At 38.3% G+C, this 21,714-nt stretch overlaps 1 protein-coding gene across 3 annotated transcripts in view; it reads left to right on the top strand.

The window, feature by feature from the left end:
* The window catches only part of MBOAT2 (membrane bound O-acyltransferase domain containing 2), a 94,760-nt gene extending 76,307 nt beyond the window's left edge, over positions 1 to 18,453 (top strand). For all 3 annotated transcript variants that reach the window (XM_021391406.1, XM_021391409.1, XM_021391408.1), the window contains exons 8-13: positions 2,094 to 2,286; positions 5,249 to 5,352; positions 5,681 to 5,745; positions 10,304 to 10,436; positions 11,137 to 11,288; positions 11,847 to 18,453. In XM_021391406.1, coding sequence (XP_021247081.1) covers positions 2,094 to 2,286; positions 5,249 to 5,352; positions 5,681 to 5,745; positions 10,304 to 10,436; positions 11,137 to 11,288; positions 11,847 to 12,069 — 870 coding nt within the window. In that variant the 3' untranslated portion in view covers positions 12,070 to 18,453. The remainder of the gene's footprint in view (positions 1 to 2,093; positions 2,287 to 5,248; positions 5,353 to 5,680; positions 5,746 to 10,303; positions 10,437 to 11,136; positions 11,289 to 11,846) is intronic.

Below are 21,714 nucleotides of genomic sequence, written 5' to 3'. Positions count from 1 at the left end.
GGTGATCTGATCAGTTGATCCCATCCATAGCTAGTTTATCAGAATTGAATAAATAAAAACAAAGCAAGGCAGATACCCGAAAGGCTAGTAGTTCTCCTCATTTGCTTCCCTAATCTGACCCACCAGAAGAAAAAGAGCAAAAACTTGTAGCCAAGGTGAGGAGAAAAGGCAGGACTGCTTTATTGCATTGCAGCCTGTACTTGGATTGTCCTTCAGAAATGTTGCTTAAAGCAGGCCTGGAACTGCAGCTCCCAGTCCTTGTAGCAGATGATGTCCAGTATTGTTTGCTGAGGACTTTAGTGTGCCTTCCCATGCCTGGGAGTGGTGTCAGTGGACTTGGTTGGGGTTCTGGGATTTATAATTATAGAGTGAATTAGTATTGTTTAAAAAACAAAAAAGAAACAAGAAAACATTAAGTAATATGCCATGCAGTTTCTGGATGTTATTATCCTTTTCTCTGTACTTAAATGTTGCTGCTAAAAAACTAAAAATGAATAAAAATATAAACAGTATAAATAGTACTAAAAATAGTAGAAATACATCACTTAAATAAATAAAAACACCATCCTCCTACAATACGTAGGATTTCTGCAACTACAGATTGAAAACCTCTGAGTTTATTTTTTAAAGGTATGACTGTATGAGTTCATTGCTTTTTCTTAAAATGAATTTCACTGAGAACCTGCTGCTGTTCCTTCAAAGAAGGGTTTTCACCTCGATGATTTAACTGAAAACCTGCAGAGAGGTACCAACATATTTTGGGTTGGACAGTCAGGTTGATGGTATAGTATTTGGAAAGATGGGCAAATAGTGGCAGTGGACAGAAGGGAGAACAGTGCTTATTGTGTGTCACCTCGTGTGTTGGTGAGACGTTGGTAGTGTGCATCTTGAAGAAATCCATGTGTTCATTTGGGTACTTAGTACTGCATTGTGAAACAGAATAATTGTTTTGGAACTAGGTATGTGTAGCTACGCTGGCTGAACAAGGACCTTAGGTACTGGAAGCAGGATGGGCAGAAAAAGGATTGTGGTTGTTTTTGTTCAAATACTTCAAAGAAAAATAGCTATATTGATTATTTTCCTGCCATGTTTAGTTTCACAGAAGTATAAATTAAAATTGTAATATTGACATTGAAATACAGAGTTTGCTTACGATGAAAACTTGAGAGTCGGATCGCTTAAGCACAATTTGCAATCTTCTCATCTCGGTGCTTGGTTAGTGTGTTCCTTTAGGAAGTTGCCCAGACTGTGGTAACCACCCCTGGGATACGGGTGAGACTAAGGACTTGAAGTAGCACATGTCAGGTGTTACTGCTCTGTGCATTTTGTAACAGAGCCTTAACAATGTTGTTGCCCTAAAAGGAGCATACTCTTTAGCGTGGTGGTTATAGAAAAACTAAATTTTGAGGAAATCTGAGTCCAGACTGAAGCTGAAGAGCATATTTTTACCTGTCTGTGAGCACACTGTTTGACTCCTTATCACTTGATCGTTCTAGCTGGGAAAGCGGGTCTTTATAGAACTGAGGTATTTTGGCTGTAAATTCATAAATTATTTCAGAATTTTATTGTTTTAGATCTTAGATATTGCAATAATCAAACGCAGATAATTGATGTATTGAGTTGGGCAGCAACTAAACACATGTATTATGCCAAAGATTTCAAAAACAAACTAAAATTTAGTCATTCTTTCTGGAATCTCTGCAGTAATTGTACGTGTCCAGTGCTAAGATACATGCTTTGTGTTTCACTGTCTTGGGAACTTATTTGTTTAGGCAATTTGGCAGTGAAATAAAAACTGGGGGTGCAAAAGAACTTCCTGTTACTAAAGGGGTTTCTCGGGAGCTCAGTGTAGTTGAATTTGATTTGCTGTGTTTGCCAGAAGCAATGGTGCTCACAGTGTAACCAAGATGAGGATATTTTTTGAACATCTCTAAAATGTTACCAAATATTTTAAATATTTGGTAGTAAATATTACTGAAAATTTGACATATATATGTATGCATGTTTAGGAAAGGCTAACTAGAACTTGCCGTTGTTTCCAGAAGGCTAACAAAACCTGAAGCTTATGAACGCTCTTATCTTAAACTTTGCAGATAGCTGTGGCACAGAAACTCTTAATCTGTGGACTGTCCTTACTCTTTCACATGACTATTACACAAACTTTGCCTGTGGAATACAACATTGATGAGAACTTCAGAGCTACAGCGTCGTGGCCTGTAAGGGTTTTCTACCTATACTTGTCTCTCATGGCTGCCAGACCCAAGTATTATTTTGCATGGACTTTAGGTAAGTGTGGAGAAAAACAGCTCTGTATTGAGTTTCATTTGAAATGCTGCACAAACCTAGTTTTAAAAAGAGACAGTGCCCTCTTGAGGCCTTATGAAAACATTATTACATTTAAGTATTACAAGGCATTGTCAGAGATACTGAATGATGTCTCTTTCTTGTGAAACAAAGCCTATCAACCACAGCACTAAGCGCAGTGTTGTGACAGCGTTGCAAATGAGATCACGGTATACTGAACAAAACTAAGTGAAACGTGAGGGTTTTTGAAGAGTGATATTGTTTTAATGAACCATGTCTTTTTTGCTTTTTGAAATGTGTAGCAAAACTAGTCTGATTTACAATCCTTAGTGTTTTGGACATATCTGAAAAGTAGCTCTAAAACTTTCTGTGATTAGTTATTGGTAATTTGCTTGATGTTATTATTCAAGCCTGAAAAAAAATGAGTAAATTGAAATTCAGATGTATAATTGTGTTGTTAACAGTAGATACGGTGGTATTTCCAGAATTTGATGGATGACGCTTCATTTTTAGTCTTTGTTCACTAAAAATTCTATTTGACAAATGGCACAACACCCATAGTCCCTCACCTAAGGCACTGAATAGACAATACAGTTTAAACAGTGTTTCGCTTTTTGCATCATATTATTTAAAAAACAGAACAAACAAAAAACAAACCCAACACACCCAGAACCAGAACACTGTATATATGTAACTTGGCACGCTGGATGTGTCTCACAAAACAGATTTCACTGATTTCTTCCTTCAGTTTTACATTATTTGTTTCATAATTCTTTTGAGAGAGAATCTGTGGGAAACAATGCAACAAAGAAAGCCTTAGTGTGCCAGAGCAGCATGACTCGTTTACTGCTTCCTGGTCATTGAATGAAGTGCTTTCAGCATGTCTGGATATAGTAATTTTGGAGCTTGTTGCAGAATGAAATATTTTTGAATATTGTGCTCTTAAACACCAGTATAATCATCTGTCAAAAGCAGGAATCGGCTGAAAAATGAATAATTTTCTGCTTTTCCCCCCATCATTCTTCCCATGGATTTCTACTTGTGTTTGCTAGCGGTGAAGAGTTAGTATGCTTTTGGTAAAATAGTAAAAAAAATAAATGACATCAATTCTGCACTTTTAGTTCGCTGATTTTTTTCAACTTTCTCCTTCAGTTTTATCTTATCTAAACTTGTAATGGATTGAGTAGAATGTGCAGGGGCCTAAACATTTGCTTTTGAGCTGTGCATTGCTGTTCTTTGCACTTACGGAAAAAGTCTGTTAGTAAAAGGAATTATTTGGAATAAATACTAAATGCTAGTTAATAAAATGAGTAACTGTAGTCTTTTTGCTCTAGCTAGCAAGGAATTGTGGAGTTCATGGTTCAGCTGTTTCTAAGAGCTTAAAATTATTTGAAGTTGACATCAATGATATGACTGCATGCATCAGTACAGGTTAGGGGCTGACCTGCTGGAAAGGAGATCTGCAGAAAAGTATGTATAAGTTCTGGTGGACAACAGGTTGGCCATGAGCCAGCTGTGTGCCTTTGTGGCCAAGAAAGCCAGTGGCATCCTGGGGTGCATTAAAAGAGCATGGCCAGCAGGTTGAGGGAGGTGATCTTTCCACTCTGTTCTGCCCTCGTGGGGCCACACCTGGAGTATTCTGTCCAATTCTGGGCTCCTCAGTTCAAGAAAGACAGGGAACTGCTGGAGAGAGTCCAGCAGAGGGCCTCGAAGATGGTGAGGGGCCTGGAGCATCTCCCTTGTGAGGAAAGGCTGAGAGACCCGGGGCTGTTCAGCCTGGGGAAGAGAAGGATGAAGGGGGAATTTTATCAATGCCTATAAATATCTAAAGGGCAGGAGGCAATGGATGGGGCCAGAATCCTTTTGGTTGTGCCCAGTGACAGAACAAGGGGCAATGGGCACAAACTGGAACTTCCATATGAACACGAGTTTACAGTGAGGATGACGGAGCACTGGAAGAGGCTGCCCTGAGAGGTTGTGAAGTGTCCTTCTCTGGAGATATTAAAAACCCACCTGGATGATTTCCTGTGCCACTTGCTGTATGGAACTTGCTTTAGCAGAGGTTTGGAGTAGATGATCTTCAGAGGTCCCTTCCAACCCCCAAAGTACTGTGATTCTGTGATATCGGATGTATAGCAATACATTTTGTTGCTTTCAAAAATAGCTGTTAAAGCTGTCATTGATGAGGGAAAAATGTAAATTACCCTCTATTAAATCAAGAGTCACAAATCCCTCTTCAAGACTTCTGAATGTTTGTGGAATCTGAGCTTCAGGAAAGGAACAGGGTGTTTGGGTCAATCATTTATTTTTTGAGTGGATTAGATTAGTACTTTCAAAAAGTTTTAGAGAAAAAAGGAAAATACATAGTAATGATACATAACTAAACCTATAATATAAATCCCTTTCAAAGAGTAATAAGTTGAGCAATTATTGTTGCCTTGCTAGTTGTAATGTAAGAGGTGACAATCTGATTAGAGTGCTTTAGATAAGTTCTGAGCTCACACGGTGGGCTAATGTCCTGCTACTGGAGGACCTGATCTGAACTGCTACTGCAGAGCCTTTTGGCTACCTTGCTTTCAGTTCCTTAACGTTACTTTTAATTGTGAGAGGAATAGGCATTCTTTTCCCCAGGGCCATTTGTACTGCCAGGGGCTCCACAGTGAGCTCACAAAGCTGAGGCAAAGGGCTGTAGAAGAGAGAAGGGTATCTGTACTGTGAGACTGATAATAATGCTATTCACACTTTCACTTTGGTAAAAGTTTTTTTAATTGAAAGTGGCTATGTAAGCATGGGTTCTTTGGTTATTCAAGCATCTAATACAGTGATCCTCGATACTTAAAAATAATACATGTAGCCTTTAAAATGTAACAGTTTGAACAGCCTGCCTGTTGTGTGATGCACAATACAGGCAGTTTATAATTTGTTTCTTTTTGTCTCATTGCAGCAGATGCAATTAATAATGCAGCAGGATTTGGTTTTAGAGGCTACGACAAAAATGGAGTTACACGTTGGGATCTAATATCAAATCTGAGAATCCAGCAGATAGAGGTTTGTTCATTGTTGTTCCAAATAAAGTATATGGCCATGTAGGTATTTAATTGTAATTACATTAACTATTTATACACATTTTGTTTATCAAGATAGTGAGTATGTTTTAAATCAGAAATGACACGTTCGTACCCTTAGGGAAGGATGTTAGAATACGTTTTACTTGTCAGTTGACTTCTGAAATATTTTGTGGTTATAAATAGCTGAGTAAATTCCTTATTCAACTCATCTCAAAATAAGTTTTTTGTGCAGTTTATGCACCAGAATTTGGAAATGTTTTGTAACATTTTACAATTACTGGCATAATTAGTTTGTTTTTCTTTTGCAGACTTCCACAAGTTTCAAGATGTTTCTTGATAACTGGAATATCCAAACAGCTCTTTGGCTTAAAAGGTATTTATTTCTCAAGGGCAAGCTCTTCTGCACTGAAGGTTTTTTAAGTAAGATGTTTTTGTAGAAAATGTAGCATTTAAAGCTAAAGCTTACAAAACAGTACAGTTGTTTAGCAATTGCATGGAACATTCTTCTTGCAATACCTGTATTAAAGCCTCTGAATTCAGATCACTTAGTGTAAAATGTCAGCTAATGATAGAAACTGTTTAACTTCTTCGCTGATCGTAGGAAACCTGAAAGTATTAATATGGAGGAGTCTTTTTTACTTTCTTTCCTCTTAGCATTCAAAGCTGTTCATGTTGCTGAACGCAGTAGGCAAAGCATGCACTGTTGGCTGCTAGCCTGTGCAGGCTTGGCATTTTTTAGCCGTACAGTGATACAGGAACTTCTATACACTCTGTGGGAGAACTTTCTGCACTCCTTCTGTAATGAGTGCGTGGCGAGTGTCAAACCCCACAGCATGCTATCAAAGAAACATTTGCAAATGAATATCCCTCAGGTGCATTTTTTTCTCGTCTGGGAAACAGACAGAGTGTCTAGTGATCTAAATCATTCTGCTTCCACCACTTCTCTGTGGTAAATAGAAAGAAAAACAAAAAAGTATTCTTGAGAGTAGTACACAGGTTTTGTTAACCTTCACCTAGTGTTTGTATACGTAGTCTTTTATCTGTAGGTCTGAGGTTAATGTAGACCCCCCATTTTGGGATCACTCAGAAGACTTTCTCTCTTAGTCTAGGATGGCTGGCAACAGCATGTTGCTTCCATCAAATTTCATTATAGTACATGCTCTGCCTTCGGTAATTTCTCCCCTAAATACGTTCCTGACCTAATAATAAAAATTAAACAAAAACAGAAATATCATTTGGTTATTCTGGCTGAATCAATAGGCACCAGAATGTATCAACTGCTAAGAGAAATTAATGCGGGAATATATTGAGAACAATTGGAGAAGAATCTTTGAGGATAATCTGAATACATACTGATTCTTTCCACAGTGAAAAGGGAGAAAGGTGGAAAATTTTCTTAAATTTTCATTTTCAGTAAAAGATTGTTTTAATGTCTGCGTACAAGGACCATAAATAGTGGCACAGAGTATTATAATTACCTATTACTTTGTTAGTTGTAATGCTGCATCAGTTTTAATAGGAAAAACTCATACATTTAAGCATAGAAACACTTTGAGTACGTCACTTGTTTACCACTTAAAAGAAGTACCTAAAATCTTAGGTATTTATCTCACAAGAGATACAGAAATGTTGGACATAAACATTGTTTCTCTTGGTTTTTTTTTATATCCTTGGAAGAGGAACCATTAGAATTACGAGTTTCAAACCCTGACTGTGTGTAGAAACTTTGTAAAACTATTAAGCAGTTAACTGATCTGCACGTCATAAAGACCCTTCAGAAGCATTTATTGTAGATCACAAAATAAAGCAGTTCAAAGGCATTATGGTTAGAAGCATGCATGTTAAAATGGATAGTTTATACAGTAGCAACATATATTGACTATATATATATATATATATATCTCATTATACTGTTTCCTCACTGGGAAATTCCTCAGCCTATTCATTTTTTTTTTTCCCAAAGGAAACATGTAGTTCTGTTTGCGAAACCTCTGTGGTTCTTGCTTCTCTCTTCTGACTTCTTCCCAGGCTTCCTCTCTTCTTACAGTGGATGTAGTATTTCTATAACCTCCAAGGTCTTTCCCTGGCTTGTTACAGGCAGAATGAATGATTTAAATGGATCGATTACAGTTCTTTTCTTTAGATAACACTGTTGCTAGTACATCAGTATTACCTCTGTCTTTTCTTTTGCAGAAGCAATCAACTGTTTGCTCATGCTCAGCTGATACTCAGTTTCTCCTACTGTTGAGTCATATTCATGATCAGCCATACTTTATCAGTAATATTACATGGACAGTTACCGTTTCGTATCTTCCACTTTTCTTAGATGTTCTAGACTTTGGACGTCATGTTGGTGATTTCGGAACATCATTCAAATCTGTCAGAATCACTTTGGATTCTAGTCCTTTATCTGCTGAGGAAACAATGCACGCCTTCTCTACCTCACCTTCCCATTCAAAAAAAAAGGCAAAGGGAAGACAGGCTGAAAAATAAACTTGTTAGCCTGCCACCCAAGCTAGTAATGAAAGCATAAAACCAGGCCAAGGGCAGGCCTTGCTCAACAGCTGATGCATATTCCCACTGCTAGAGCAAATCATTACTAAATTGAACAAGCCATATTTGAACAGATTTTCTCAGCCTGGACCCCTATTTCCTTGGTTTGCTTTTAGAAATGTCAAATAAAGCATTTCAACAGGATTATTGACAAAACCGTGGAGGAATTTTCAAGCTTACATTTAACTCTTTTAAACTGAGGCCTGATGATTTTTTCCAGTATATGTCTTTCCTGACCTGTGTTGGTAGGACTGAAATCTGGTTTGTTTGTGCAGTTAGTTTTTCTTAAGCTCCTGAATTCTTTACAGGGGAAAATCTGCTTAGTTAAAGCAGTTTAAACCAAAACAGAGATTGAAGCTGTTTATCGATATATACTAACAAGACATAATTAACCAGCAGTCAGTGAAATACACATTCAAGATTCAAATCATTACTACAACAAGTAATGTTTTGTAAGTGCATAGTGTTGTGGTTAAATAAACACATTTATTCTGTGACTAATCTCAAGGAGTTTAAAAAATACATGTGCATGACCACAGTTACAGGCAACCCACCCACACTCTGACGCGTGGGTTACAAAAAGCACCTCTTTTTTCCAGGTGTGGCTCCCTGCCTGTACACACTGCTTTTGAGAGAGGAGGGGTCTCAGCTTGGTGTGAACCTGCTGATTCACATGCCAGTTAGAGAAGCATGCAACGTGTTCGCATGCACGCAGCTGATAGGGATAAGATATTGCTCCCTGTGGATAGCGTACTGCACTAACAGTCCCCTGGCTGGCTGCAGGCTACATGGTGCGTTCCAGGGAGTATGCTCTGTCTTGGCCTTGGCAGAAGTCATGAAGCTGGTGACTTATGGCAGTGTGAAACAAGTTTGGATTCCAAGGTGTCCCCTGAGCTGTCCCCCAGAACTGTCATGCTGCTTTTGTACTTCTTTTTGGGCTGACACCTTCTTTGTTTCAAAAGTCTCTTTGAAATTTCCTGGTTACTGTTTAATCTGGTCACTGCTGCTTTCTTCTTTATTTTGGGCAAATGTCCTCAGTTAGTCTGGTGTATTACACGCACAAACACCTGCATCCTTCTTAGGTCCACATTTCTATCGTAACGGTTGTTAGCAAAGTACTTTGGCAAGGGGAGAGGGCTGTACTGGTACCCCACACGAAGGAACTCATGAGATAAAACTTGCTGCATCTATTTGAGTGAAGTAAGCTACGTTAGAAAAATACACTTTTGATATTTCAATGTTCAGATCCTGTCTTTTTTCCTTCTACTCTTTAACACTGACTGTATTATTCGATCTCAAAAAGCTTTTATCTATATGAAAGTAGAAGTGAAGTAGTTACATAAGTAGTGAATGTTTTGGCTCTCTGTATCATTGGCTTGTCTTCCTCTTTTAGTAACGGATCTACATTCTTTTCTTTCTGTCCCTTGCTATGTATTTATAAAACCTTTCTACGTATTGTTGTCAGTGGCCTTTTTTAGCTAAAACTCATTTTTGTTTGTTAGTCTTAGCTTTCTGTTCGTGCATGCTTTGTGCTGTGTACTCCTACTTCACTTTAGTATGCATCTGTTTCCATATTTCCTATTGCTTTTTGGTTTTCAGATCATTAAAGAACTTTTGATGAAGCCATATCAGGACCTTACCATGCTTCCTATCATTGTTCCACAACATGATGGTTTGTCGCTGTGTCATTTAATGCTGTCTTTTAGTAACTACTGCCTTTCTTGGATTCCTTTTTCCCTTGATCCTTCTAGAACTCCTCACTGTAGGACCTTGCTTAGTAATTCAGAGTTTCTGTTTTTAAAGAGCAGAGTTCAGCATTCTCCTTATCTGATATCCTCGCATTCCTCGAGTCATTATCATTTCATCATCATGCTCAAGACTGCCCTACACAGGTGTTTGCAACAGTATCTTTGTTACTCAAAATTGAAGGTAGTTGTTACTTTTCCCCTTTGCCCAGAAGTGGCTTTCACTTTATGAAAAATATATTTCAGACTTATTGCAAAAGTTTGTGGGATAGTCTCTGCCTTCTAGTCTGGCTTTTCAAACATATTTTTAGATGGCTTAAGATCCCTTATTAATACTGACACCTATCTTTGGATGCTTCTGTACCACTTCACTATAAATAAGTACCACAAAGGATGGCATTGAGCATAGATAGCACTGAAGGTTTAAATCTGCAGCTATGAGTAGCTTTAGGTATTTTCTGTAAGTCATAATGTAGTGGCATTATTTTTAAAAAATAGTAAACTGCAATTGCACTGCAAATAATACACTAGAGATGAGCCTGCTAAAAGTACAAATGCATAAATGATAACTGGGAAGGTTGTTAACAATCTGCGTCTCATGTTGTTTATCCTGATTTGTCTTTCATTTGCTAGAGTGTGCTACGAGCGAGCCACCTTCAGCCCGACAATCCAAACATTCATCCTTTCTGCCATTTGGCATGGGGTTTACCCAGGATATTACTTAACATTTTTAACAGGAGTACTAATGACACTAGCAGCACGAGCTGTAAGTATCAACCAAATATCTTCTTAAATAATAAGTAGTTTTGACAAAGAAAAGTGAGATCACGTGAACAAGGTTCAGGGACAGCTCACGGGTAGCAGTTGTGTTTTCTCAGCAGGATTTTACAAGTAAATTCAGCATAGGAAATAAGGAATCTTTTTATATTAGTCCCATTTGTTATTAGTTGTTTTATTAAGAGTCATGAAGTGTGTCATTAGAACTGATATTTGGAGTATTCTGTTGGGTTTTTTTTTTACCCCACTAGTCCTAACCTATACCTTCCTAGTGAACTTACGAAAATGGCTTACCACATAGGAGCTTTTCAGCAGAAGCCTTATGCTTCTCATTTTTTCCAAAACTAAGTGTTTACAGAATGGCTTAGTCGAATAGAATGCCTGCCACATTCAGACAAGTAGCCTTAAGATGCACTGGATTTAGGGGAGATGGGTGTGTACGCATTGTTTTGCTTAAATTTGACGTAAATTCTTAAAATCCCTGTGCTGGATTAAACATGCTGCCCTGAAAGGCAGGGAATTTCTGCTGACCTCTTCAGAAGTTAATGGGTGCTTTGAACGATGCTTCTTGACACAGTAGCATCTCTAATCTTTCTGTGAATTTTGTGGAAGTGCAACAAATTCTATGCAGCAAAGTAGCGGTAATTAATTTATTACTGATCTAACGACCTATTGTCTGCTTTTTCTAGATAAGAAACAATATCAGACACTATTTTGTTGAATCTCCTGCAGTTAAACTATGTTATGATATTGTAACATGGATGACAACGCAAGTAGCAATAAGTTACACAGTTGTGCCATTTGTACTGCTTTCTGTGAAACCCTCTTTCACCTTTTACAGGTAAGCACGTTCTCTTTATTTCCTTTACTTTTACTAAAAGGAAATACATTTATTTTCTTTGGCACGAGATTCTGATGGTATTCTACTGATAATTATAAGATTTATTACCTGAGCAAACTACTTGCATTCTAGTGTGCGAGCTGAGTTTGTGGTTTTTTTAAGAAATCCTTGACTTACTTTTCTCCTGCAGCAGGAAAATAAAACAAAGCCTTTGAGAGTAGTGTATGCACCTGACTGTTTTTATATCAACATCAGTCAATGACTTTCTAGAAGCAACTTTTTTGAAACAGTAAATAGTTCAAAGCAGATTTCTCTTCAGTTGGCACCTGGTACTTAAGAAGCGTAGCACCATCTCTGTTACGGCACTACATTCTGTGGGTGAAGGCTTTATCTCCATTTTCCCCTGACTACTTTTTTATTTAAAACAAAAATGTTTTATTGACTTAAATATCTTAAGCACAAACTACTGTATTTGAGTGGGTCTCGACAATTTATTCTTAAGCATCCTGTAAAACTGGTCATCGTTTTATTGAATTACTGGTTTTATTTGTTTTTCAGCTCCTGCTATTTCTGTCTTCATATCGCCAGCATCCTGGTGTTGTTGGTATTTCCACTGAAAAGAACTCAAAAAGGAAGTAAAAAGCATGAAAGCATCCAGCCGGCGTGGTCCAAAAAACTAGAAGAAGAAAGTCTTTTGCAAAAGAACAGTTATTCCACAACAAATAATAGTTTCAGTCAGAAAGAAGAAATATCCTGCAGATATCAAGCACTAAAACAGTGATTGAGGAATATTACGATGAATATATTTTGTATGTTTTCAGAAACCCATTTTTAGCACCTTTTAAAGGGGTTTGTATTTGTTTGCAAAGATGTTTAGTATGAAAAGAATGCATTACCTAGGAAAATCACATACAATAGCAAGACTGGAAACAAAACAGATTAACCCCTCCCATGCCATGTCCCGGTGGGTCACGCCTTATATGAAGATATTACCATTATTTCAATGGGCACTCAGGACTTGCAACGTATGTCCATAGGGTCATATGTGTGCCCTCTGCTGAATGTACGTTGTGTATCCCAAGGCACTGATGGGGTGAAATGAAATTGTGTCAATCTAGGATTAACAAATGGAAATTAATTTTTCCAAATGAATGACTTGCCTTAAACCCTCTATTTACTGAAACATTGTTTCTAAGTGGTATTTTCAAGTCTGATTTTGTGGAAAGTATTTCAAATATTTAATACTATATGCTATAAAGAAGACACAAATATGAAATGCAAAGTCGTTGGAAGGTTTTTGAACCTCTTCTCTAAAAGGGAATTGCAATAAGCATCTCAGTATTTGGAGGGTTTTCTTAAAGTATCTCAAACAATTACAGTACGTTATGGAACTGTAAACATTACTGATGCCAAATTATAGTTAGGTCTCTGTGACAGAGTCTAATTAAGGATAGCCCTTTCGAACAGATTAAAAAAAGTCATCTTAAGGTTCACCTTGTCCAGGGCTTCACAGCTCTAATTTAGGTTTCCTTTAACTTCAAGTACATAAAAACAATAAAAAACACCACCAAGTGGGCTTTGCAGCTAGAGAAGGAAAGGCAGCCAAAGTATACTGAAGACAATGTGCAAGCACCAGATCTTCAAGGAAGATGTGTTTTTACCCTTAGATACCAGAAATCTTTGTTCTAGAATATAATTATTCTACCAAAAAAAAAAAAGAGATTTTAGTACTTAAAGTGATCTTGAATTTTAAGGCATACAGTAGTTGATGATACTAGCAGCGTAAAAATGTCAAAATTAACTTGAGATCTAGTTCATAGTCATGAAATCACCACGATAAACAAGTTCTGTATGCTTGATCATTGATTGCCCTTAATGCAAAGAAGTGCATGAATTGGGGGAAAAGATTTTTCTTTAAGTTAGAATTTTAGATGCAGGTTTCACATAGTACTTGTCGGTAAAGTAATGAAAGAAAGAAATGCTTGAGAATATCTAACTGTCCGAATTATGGAAGAAAGTCAAGGGAATAATGCATTGGTTCTATCTATTCCAGACCATTTGATGAGATGATGGTCACTGCTAGAGTACTGTTATAAAGGGCTACATTTTAATTGTTTGTATTCTGTGTTATCTTTTTATTTTTAGTAAGCACAAACTGCTTATCCACATGTTGTCTCGGTTTTAAAGGTAAAACAAAGTACTACTGGAGAAAAATAACGCAGCTTGTTGAGTAACCTACAAATAAGTGAGAACAAATTTGTCATACTATTTTAATCCTGATAGTTTTGATCAAATATCTGGCACTGGTGAGGTCAGTATTCCCACTGCAGGGTCAATATTGCATTCCAGTGAAACTGCAGTGGTCATCCTCAGCTCTGGGGACATAACCATGCAGAAATAGTCACAATACTTCTCTGGTTTACTCTGCAAAAAACAAATTCTCAGTCAAGTCTCTGTAGTGACTGCAGTGACCTCACTGTAGTAATTCTGTGTCTGGCCTTTGGCTCCTTGCTTGAAACTTCAGGAGGAAAACATACTTTTTGTTGTTTTAATGTATGTAGGTTAGCATTAATTAACTGACACACTTGGAAAGGTGGAACCAAATGTGAAGTGAGTCTTAGATGGGCAGGGATGTTCATTGTTTCAGTGACAGCTGTAATATCTTAAAAAATAAAAAAAAAATCAGATTTCTGAATCCTTACGTTGGTCATCCAAATAGACTTCCCCTTGCATGGGGTTGCTATTGTCATCGGTTGTGTTTTTGAAACAGCATTTTTTCTTCCATTGTTTGTAAATAAGGGCGCACTGATTTCTTTATGCTTATTTATCCTTACTGGAGATAGAATCAGGAAAGACATTGTCCATTTTCTGTTCTTGGAAGGATATTTACATTATATAACAAATGGAACTGCAGTCTGCTAGGTGAGTAGATTTTGAGTTGGTTCTTTCAGTATTTGCTGCTGTTGAACTTAAATTCTCCTCTGGTTGGTGCAGGCTATGTATCTACTCAAAGTGGGTTTGGATGCCAGTACTTCTGATGTGCCATTTTCCATTAATATTCTGGTACTTTTGTTTTCTTCTTTTGGCATGAGTGCCAATGTGTGCAATGAAAGCTTCTGAATTCTTGATTTAAGAAATATGAAAACAGCTGTAAGCAATCCCAAAAAATAAGCTGAATTAGGCTGTGAAGTCTGGTACTTCAACATGAGCAAATGCACATACACAGTTTTGTTCAGAAGTTTTGTGTAAGTTAAAACAGTTAAGAGAATACGTTCATGCTTTAGCTGGTCACAAGCAGCAAAGATGGGTTTCAAAATTGGACATGACAGGGGTCTGTGTGCAATACAATTAGTTATTTCTTCCATGATTTGAGCTCCTGAAATAATGGCAACATAAGAAAATGATGACTATTTTATTCTGCCTAGAATTTCTTTTGAAGTGTAGTGTCCTAGATTTTAGTTTTTAAATATTGTTGTTGAACATGGAAGTACTCATAACCAAAATCCGCTCTTCGTGCACATGAATTCTCTTGAGGACTATCTAAAGAGTGGGGCTTGGGTTTTTTTTGTTTTGTTTTTGGGTTTTTTGTTCGTTTTGTGTTTTTTTTTGTTTTGTTTTGTTTTTTGCTCTTAAGTGGCAGCATTCTGACATTGGTTGAGTTTTTCTTGTTATTTTCCCTCCACTTTGTTAGTTTTTTGCCTTGCTATTGCAAATGGAAACATTGCACTGGATCCTTTTTATTCATTCAGATATAAAGATAAGAGCAGCCAGCTCAGATGCTTTAGATTAAATTTTCAGGTTTTACTCACATGGTTTCATAATGATGATTTTGAAATGATGGAAGTGATTTACTACGTGTTACTCTTTCTGAGAAAAATAGTAGAAAGCAAATTGCTTAAAGACACTTTGGACATGAAAGAAACATAGTTTTAAGTATCCTTTCACTTAATGTAGACCGAAAAGGTAAAAGCCTTTTCTGTGTTCCAGATCAGCGCTCTTTGAAAAGTAAAGATAACATATCATTCATAATATTATGGTGCTTTGCAGATATTTGCCTATTGTGAACAGTTCATCCAGACACTTAATGAATTAATATTATTTACTAAATGTAGTCACCCTGATAGTAACTATTTGCTTGCATAACCTTTTTTAACCTTCAATGCTTCTGTATTAATGAAAGAGATGTATTATATATATTTAAAGAATAGTTTCAGTGGTGCCTACTACTGTTCTATTAGGGAAGGCTTTGTTAGCTGTTCAGCTACATAAATGCCCTTCGGGAAACTTACTTTTCTGTGGCTATTCCTTAAGGTGACATGTAGACAATATTTCAGTAATAAGTGACATTTTAAAACATACTTTCATGTAAAAAGCATATTGTCATGTAAAAATATTGGTCTGCATTTTAACGTGCTCTTAATAACAATGCAACAAAGACAACTTTGCGAAGAGATCTTAGTGTATTCCGTGCTCTACACTGACTTGTGATATGAGTTTTACCAGTAGAGTATGTTATATATTAAAAAAATTTATGCTTTTTTTAACTTCTTCCTTTCCCCCTATGGGAATAAGTAGTACAAACAGAAGCACTGTGTTTGTGTGGCACACACTTGGTAGCTGTGCCCCTTTTTAATAGCATCGATTTAGTTAGTGGTAAAACTTCTGATGCGGCTGAGATCTGGTTTTGCAAACATCCATATGAGAACTTGGCCTCCCGACAAATTCATATCAAAAGTAATTTTAGCAGTCTGGATTTTTCTCAGGAAAGCTTTGCAAACAAATTATTGTCAATTTGTTTAAATGCAAGGTCAGATGGGTACTCACGTTCGCATACAAATGTGTTATAGTTGCTTATGTGTAAACTTTCACATGTTCAGCTTTGTAAGTTGGCCTTGAAAGACAGAGAAAAGCATGGGTTACAATAATTTTAGGATTTCATTTCCTTTACCCTTAATTCTTTCAGTCTGTCAGTTTCACAGGCACAGCTGCCCAGAGTGCCGTGGGTGCACCATCTCTGGAGGCGCTCAGGGCCGGGTTGGTGGGCCCTGGGCAGCCTGAGCTGAGTGGATCGCAGCCAGTTTGCAGTGCCAGCCCCTATCCTGCTCACTGTCAGGATGGAACGCGTGCTGGCACTGGGAGCTGTGCAGTGCTGAGTGTGTCGCATTGAAGCAGAGCTGGGCAGGAGAGCTTGTGGCAGCTGCGGCTGTGGCTGCTTTGTGTTAGGTCTGTCTGTACTGTGGTGGGTGTTGCTGTTTTAACCCAGATGCTTCACAACCACCACCAAATCCTGGCATCTGCAAAGTTACCCTGCCATGTTATAGCTGCACATGTTGAAACAGTTGCTTAGTGTGGTTAAAATTAAATGATGATTATTTTTTTAATTTCTTAAAAACATGTTTTGAGATTAGCTTTTTGTATACTTTTAATAAAATCTAGCTATCAACTGTAACAAATTTCACCCCCATTAAATACTATCTAAAACATAACTTTGCTCACTTCACAACTATAGTTCAAAAGCAAACTTTGCCACTTTCCTGTTCTGTGAGTCAGCTATGTTGTGTGTCCAGTGACTTAGGCCTGCTTTTGGTTTTAGATGTTTGTAGATTGCCTGGATCCCTGTGCGTATCCATATAAGCCTCGTGAACTGGCAAGCTATATTTGCCTAGAGTGTGCATACATACATGTAGCAGAGGCCATACCACTAGTTACGTGAGCCTGGCTTGGATGCACGCTGCACCTGCTGGTGTCTGCTTGGTCTGCTCCTGCAGTGCTGAGCTTCTACTTCTGGAAGTGAGAACAGTTCGCTGCTTGCAGTTCAAGTGGAAAGTAAAGGGCTGCTTTCACTTTGGGTGTTCTGCTGTAGACCATGCAGACAAAATTGGGCTGCAGGTACAGAACCGAAATCAGAGCTGGAAGTTGCAGGGGCACTCCTGGAGGACCTTTTTCTACTAACGGTGTCTCAGCCTAGCACCTTACTCCTAATGAACCTTTTGCCTACAGAGGCCAAAAGGCTACAGAGGCCTCAAACAGTCCCTTTCCTTCCAAGGCAGAAACAGCCCACGCTGCATTTACATTAAGTGTCCCCACAACACAGTAGGAGCAGCCAGCTGTGGTCCGGGCTTTAGTCAGACTCAGCAGTTCCCTTCCCTGGACGTGGCTCTGAGCAGCCTGGTCTAGTGGCTGGCAGCCCTGCACTCAGCAGGGGGGTTGAAACTTGATGATCCTTTTCAACCCAGGCCATTCTATGATTCTATGATTCATTCTATGATTCCTTCCTCCAAAACTGTGGAGATGTGATCTGAGAAAAAAAGCAGTGAAATGTGGCCCCTGGAGACCTGCAATTGGAATAGTGCAACACTAGCGATGCAACCCCATGTTGTCACAGTAAGTCAAAGGAGGATTTGCATACACATATTTTGCCTTTTTTGTATGTTTATCGTTGCATCTTTTCTGTGTACCTTTTTTTGTCCAGTGGTATTGACTATTTCTCTGAAGCATCGTCTGTTGTGTCATACTGTGACAGGTGTCAAAAGGGACACGACAGTAGCTAGGTGGTCATTCTGACATCCCAGACCTCAGATGTGTTCTCGATGAATTAGAAGAGAGCGTTTAAAATGTATGGAATGAAAAATGGTGCAGGATGGGTGAATATAGCATAGTTCAGAGATGTGGTAGTAAGTTATTCAATTTAAGAACATAAAATACAGAACCGCGTTCTTTCCTGCCTTGGTTACACGTTCAAGGGAGTAGTTTTACCTCAATGCAGAAGTAGTGATGCCTCCAGATACCCGCGTGTTAAGATGAGAAAACACCCCTAAAAGTGTGGATAGTTACAGTATCCCTACATTTGCCTTTCCTGATTCAGAATATAATGCATTGTTGGTGAATTTCATTTTTATTATTCCAAAATATATATTTTTTAAAAAGTGTTATTTTTCAACAGATCCATAAACTAAGTGTTGGTGTATGATAAAATTAAAATACCACTGTTAGTTACACTGTGATTGTGATATTTTAATAATTACTTATTTCTAATTTGTCTCAGCCGTGCTGCAGAAGCGGCACGCTGTTATGTTTTGAAGGTGTTTTTAACTTGCCTATAAATGTTTTTTTTCTAATTTGTGTCTTTAAATCTGATTAAACTGTAGTTAAAAAAAAATGTGAATTTGTTTTTCCAAGTTCTCTGGCGTCTGTCTGTTTTTAATTAGTGCTAAAAATGGTATTACATTGTGTTTTAAAGCAGTTTCTCCTTTACAGATTACCAAACATTGCAACACACGCACTTACAGTTACTTTGGGTACTCGGTTTAGAAATTGCTTTCATCCCATTTGCTCTCTAGGGCTTACATACAAATATATACATGTAATTATTTTCCACTAGGGCTGGTAAAAAGAAATTCAAGTCTGGCTGCTTGTTAATTGGGAAATGTACTTACACAACATGGAAATCTCCACCTCAAAGCTTACTGCTACACTGTGCAGCGACTCAAGTATTTTTCAGCTGGGAGCTTCATAACTAACAAATCAAAACCAGTGTTTTGAACAAGCTGCTTATTTAAATACTGATTCCAAAGAAGCAGGCCTAAATGTGTCCTGTGTGTGTGCTTCTTTTGCTGTTTGAACTTTCACTGCAAGGGCTCCGCTGTGGTAGTTGCTGTTGGCAGGTGATGGTATTTTAAAGCAGACTGAGATTCCTTGACCTAAAGTCTCTTTACCATGCAGATCAACATACAGATTGTTACAGAAAAAAAGGTGTATCATATGCCACTACGACACAAGTGCTGTTTCCATGACTTCCTGTCTAATACTGAGTCATTTCTCTCTTCTCTTCATCAGGTATGCATGCTTCAGAGCAGACTTTTTAAAGCCAGTGTAATTTGCTGAAGAGGTCTTTACAAGGATCTGTTTTTGCAGGTGGTCCCACCTTAGAGCAGTACTTAGAACGTGTGTGCTGGTCTCTGGAAAGACCCTACTATATTAATGATATTTGCAAATGGTGTGTTTAGACTTCCCCTTTAGGAAGCCATATCATGGGAGATAAAAAGCACTTGCCACTTCAGCACAGGACTACAGATACAGCTTAAGAAGCTCTGGTGACCTGTCATTCCAGCCAGAAGTGAGATACTGCCATGGAAATTGCCTTCTCAGGTATGTGTTCACAGTGGAGCTGGGTCACAAGTATGAAAAACATCACCATGAACTAAAGATTTATTGCTGCATCTAGTGAGAGACGTTTGAGCAGGTGAAGATAAAATACAATTTTCTGGTACTGCTTCAGGCCGTTGAGATTTATTGGCACATCTGATTATTCTTACAATGGAAAACTGTAACTCCATTCTTTAAGATACTGAAGAAAATGTCCTGATTCAGAGGATCCCAGAGCCAGAGATATTATCTTGTGCCAACAATTGACCTTAAATTGGCCCAAGTAACTTCCTGATAACACAGCACGACATAGTACATAATGCAGACGCAGTTCTAGGGGAGTTGCTACCCTAACTGTTAGATTAGAAGTGGAGACATACCCTTGGTGGGGTTTGCAGTTCTTTCTGGGATGGTTGTATCTAGCAGCAAAATAATTTTCTCCATGTGGGTTATTCATTATCTTTCCAAACTCAGTAAACTAAAGCAGTAAAGGGAATCTCCGCATTTTATTTTTGTTATTCTGCTGCCATGAGAAATACATTTAAATATGAATCAAGTGTGAGATATACAACAGCCTCTTATGACTCATGCTTAAAGCATGGTTTTCACAGAGAGTTCCTGATGGGACCCCTAAATTATTTGCTTGATAATTAATAACTTAATTCACTGGAGGGATAATTCCATGGCAGCTTTCCTTTTGTTTGAAACATGTTGGCCCTCATGGCAAACCTTCCTCCTGTGCCCCCATTTGTACGAATTATTTCGAGTCTCATCTGGGCTGTGAGTTTATTTCTGGGCTGTTAATTGAACTGGTGTTAAGTACTGATTTGGGATAATGTCAGATATTTCAGCAAATACCTTCTAGGTGCAAAGATACTTAATTACTTGTTTTTTCAAGTAGCTTTTGATGGTATGAATGATGTTACTACAGAATGTAGAGGTCTGTCAGAGAGGGGGTTATGAATCCTTCGTGTCATCTGTTGAGAGTTCTCACATTTCTCTCTCTTTCTCCATGCTTTGTTGGGGTTTTGTTTTCATGTTTGTTTGTTTAATGAGCTGTTCAAAGATGAAAAATCCCAGGCCCCAGAGGCCACTCTTACTGCTAGTAACATGACAAGTTTTGGAACAATCGTTAAAAGGCAAAAATAAACATTCAAATGGGAAGCAGAGTGATCCATGTAAAATTAGGAGTTTCCTAGATTGCAGCTTGAACCCCTCAATAGGACCATGTTTCACTGATGGGAAAATGTTGCTAATGTAAGAGTAGGGTGCAAGTGGAAGAGCACGAGACAGTGTTCTGCAGTTCCTCAGATGAGATCAGAAGGCACGAGTCTGTCAGGAGTTGAATGAGCCATGTAAAGGGGGAAGAAGGTGAAGTGCAGACAGTGGTGCCTTCCCTGCCTCCCTATCACCAGCATGTACAAGTCCCTCGCATGCAGGAGCTGCTGTTTCTGTTTGTAGCCATGGGGTAAGAATACAGCTAATGCCTAATGTGTAGAAAAGCTACGTAAAAGAATAAGGATTTAGACGATGATGATATAAAGTGAGATTAATATACTCTGAAAAGCAGTATTTTGAAAATATTTGAAAAACCGTAGATCTCAGGAGGCTCAAATAAGCAGTTTCTTGAAACATCAGGAACTCTCCTCCTCGTGGAGTGGTCCATACGCATGAATTTAAGTAGTGCAATGAGTGCTTTCCAGCTTAGCAGTACCTGCAGGGATTCGGTCATCCTCTGTTTTTTCACACTGCACTTCTGTTGTATAAAGAATGCGCTTTAGGCCTTTTGCTCCTCCCAGTTTTTCAGCTGAACCCGTCTTTTGGTGCAGACCTAAGTGGATATAGCTTCTGATTTTCAGAGCTTGCTCATTTTTTCTTGTATTAACATTTTTTGTATATGTAAGGTACTCCATTTATCTGGGTGTGAAGAAGGTCTTAATATAATGGAACTTCTTTAAAAAGTCAGAGGAAGAACTTGCAGTCACTCTATGGTTAAAGGTAGTTGGGATATATGGGAGGCACTGTGGGATGTTTCTGCAGGAAGCTAACAATTACGTTTCTACAGAGAGATGGAAGATCTCAGTGATGTGAAGATTTTGACACTTTCACCCTTGGGAACTGGTAACCTCAGAAATATGACTGCATCCAGGTCTGGGGTCCCCAGCACAAGGACACAGAGCTTTTGGAGAGGGTCCAGAGGAGGGCCACAAAAATGATCACAAGGCTGGAGCACCTCTGCTATGAAGAAAGACTGAGGCAGCTGGGCTTGTTCAGCTTGGAG

This window comes from Numida meleagris, chromosome 3 (genome assembly GCF_002078875.1).
Source record: "Numida meleagris isolate 19003 breed g44 Domestic line chromosome 3, NumMel1.0, whole genome shotgun sequence".
In the NCBI taxonomy this organism is placed as follows: Eukaryota; Metazoa; Chordata; class Aves; order Galliformes; family Numididae; genus Numida; species Numida meleagris.
The sequence above is the reverse complement of the archived record's forward strand: the minus strand, read 5'-3'. Positions and strand labels throughout refer to the sequence as shown.